The sequence below is a fragment of the Equus quagga genome, chromosome 13, assembly GCF_021613505.1.
Source record: "Equus quagga isolate Etosha38 chromosome 13, UCLA_HA_Equagga_1.0, whole genome shotgun sequence".
NCBI classification, from domain to species: domain Eukaryota; kingdom Metazoa; phylum Chordata; class Mammalia; order Perissodactyla; family Equidae; genus Equus; species Equus quagga.
In genome coordinates, this window is record NC_060279.1 from 98559208 (window position 1) to 98561725 (window position 2518).

General features: G+C 53.5%; 1 protein-coding gene across 1 annotated transcript in view; it reads right to left on the minus strand.

The window, feature by feature from the left end:
- RYR1 (ryanodine receptor 1) overlaps positions 1 to 2518 on the minus strand; it is a 110911-nt gene that overhangs the window by 79195 nt on the left and 29198 nt on the right. The window contains exons 29-31 of the mRNA XM_046680932.1: positions 2243 to 2375; positions 1276 to 1436; positions 670 to 835 (exon numbers count right to left, since the gene is read on the minus strand). Coding sequence (XP_046536888.1) covers positions 670 to 835; positions 1276 to 1436; positions 2243 to 2375 — 460 coding nt within the window. The remainder of the gene's footprint in view (positions 1 to 669; positions 836 to 1275; positions 1437 to 2242; positions 2376 to 2518) is intronic.

A 2518-nucleotide genomic window follows, 5' to 3' on the forward strand; every position in this document is an offset into this window, starting at 1 on the left:
GGTGTGTGGGGTGGAGGTGGGTGTGGGGTGGAGGTGGCTGTGGGGTGGAGGTGGCTGTGGGGTGAAGATGAAAGCAGACTGGCTGAGAGTGGATGCTGTGTACTGGGGATGTGGAGGTTCATCTTGGTATTCTATTGTTGTCTACGTTTGAAATTCTCCGTTTAAAATAAAGTCTTACAGAATCCACGTTAGACGGGTTAATGGATGGATAGGCGGATAAATATGTGATAAAGCCAGCACAGTAAAACACAGACGGTGGATTTTCGGTAGTGGGTATGTAGGCGTTCACTGTACAGGTCCTTTACTTTTGCTGTGTGCTTGAAATCTTCCACAATAAAATGTTGAAAAGGAGAAGACCACCTTAGGATTCTCGTGCATCCTGGGGTGTCCCCTGATTGGTGAAAAGGTGGCAACTGGTGTCCCCCGGCCTAAGAGGGAACACGGACCTCTCTCGAAGGTCAAGGCTGTGTTCTGTCTCCTTCTTTCTGGGCTTCTGTTCAATGGATGGTTCAACTAGGTGGTCCCCCGGGGGCCTCCCACCTCTGGCCAGTCCTGAGGACAGACTAGGAGCTGATTCTCTGGGGTCTGGCCTGCGGGGTGTCTGGAAGGGTTGTCCGGGATGCTGGGACATGAAGATGCTATTGCTAAGTTGCTGAGGGCTGGGCTCACCTGGAAAAAGGTGTTGCTCTCTTTGCCATTGGCCGTAAAGGTCATTAGGCCAGTGGCCAAGTCTACCAGGCAGCCGATGATAAGGTCCGTGTGGCTGATCCGGCCCTGCTGCCCGGGGCTCACGAAGTCTCCGCCCCACACCATGTAGCAGTTGCTGCACTTGAGGCTGGAGGAGACACGAGTGGTCCCTGCACCAATCCTCAGCTGAGGAGCTCGGGACCTGGACCCTCCCGAGCTCCCAGAATACCATGACCTCAGACCCCATCCGCAAGCACCCACCACCTGCAGACCTGAGCACTGACACCCCTCACCCCAGACCCTGAGCCCCTCGGAGCCAAAATTCTTAGAAGCTGGTGGGGGTTTCTGGAAGGAGGAGAAGGAGGGGGAGCAGGAAGACACAACAGACAAAGGAGGTAGCGTAGAAAGAGGAGGGCAAGATGGAAAAGGAGGAGAAAATGGAAAAGAAGAAATGGGAAAAGAGGAGGAGCCATTAGACCAGGAGCCGTTAGCAGAAGAGAAACAGGAAGAGGAGAGGAGGAGGGGAGCTTGTGAGCAGGGGCCCAGCGCTGACCTCCCACCTCCACAGTCCCCACCCCTCGCCGGTACCTGCTGTGGACGTTGCCTTGTTCATCCCCCATGGTCACCGTCACTGCCCGGACTTTGCTGAGGTCGAAGTTCATGTCGTGCTGGTGGTAGTCGGGGGTGACCCAGCCCACCCACACGCAGCTGGGCTCCTGGCCAGCGAAGACCCTCACGGAGTAATAGTACTGGAGAGGCAAAGGGGGACCTGTGGTCAGTCTGGAAGGCTGGTGACGCAGGGCTTCCCTGGCACCCTAAGTTGGTCTCTCTGGATTCTGTGTCCTCTGGCAGTTTAACAAGAAGTTGCCGGATTGGGGACCCCCTGGCTCTATGTCCTGCTGTTTTTGTGTCTACTGATGTATTTCTAGATTCAGGAATCCTTCAGGACTATTTTGTGATACCCCCAAATTTAGGTCCTCCCCAGGTTACAGCAAAGTTATAAATAAATAATAGCTCACAAATTAACTCAGGCCTTACGATCACCAGCAGGTGGGTACAATTTTCATCCCCATTTTACTGATGGGGAAACCATAGAGCTTCCACAGAAAGAAGTCCTAGAGCGGCCAGGCGACTTACCCAAGGGGCACCCAGGCAGCCCAGGGTCCTAACCACCGGGCTGTTTGTCTCAGAAAATATTCCAGCTTTGGGGAATCCCAAGACTATACTGGAATAATTGTAAATTCTGGTTCCTAGGAATATATGAGAATAACCATTGAATTTGGGGGTACCGAGTTTGTATGGGTGAACCCAAATATTGGGGTGCTGAGTCCATATCAGTTTAACCCTTGGATTTTGGGAGTTATAACAGTGTTCCTCATAGCTTCACTGTGTTCCCTGCAATTTTTAGGTCCCTGGCTCTATGGAATTAGGAGTCTGTATTTTGTGGTCTCCAGTGTATATTGGGGTGTCTCCAGGTTTAGGTGGTTCCTGGGAATTGCAGCATGAAATCTGGAAATCTGTGGAGTCCCCAGAGTTGAAGGCCCCTGGTTCACACCGTGGTCGTGTTGAGGATGATCTCAGGGTCATCACGGTCGTTGGTGGGCACCACCTCGTGAGGGAGCCGGGGCAGAGTAGGGGTGGCTGGTGGCTGGGTCATCATGGCGGCCTTCTTGGCCTTGAACAGGAACCTGGTGGTGAGAAGGAGTGGCTGCCGTGAGAACCAGCTCTCAAGCCCAGCCCCCCAACCCTGCCCCCCACACGAGCACCTCCCCCCAAAACTGTCATAACCAAAAAATTTCCATCACTTCCAAATCCCAACCCCCCCCCCCCC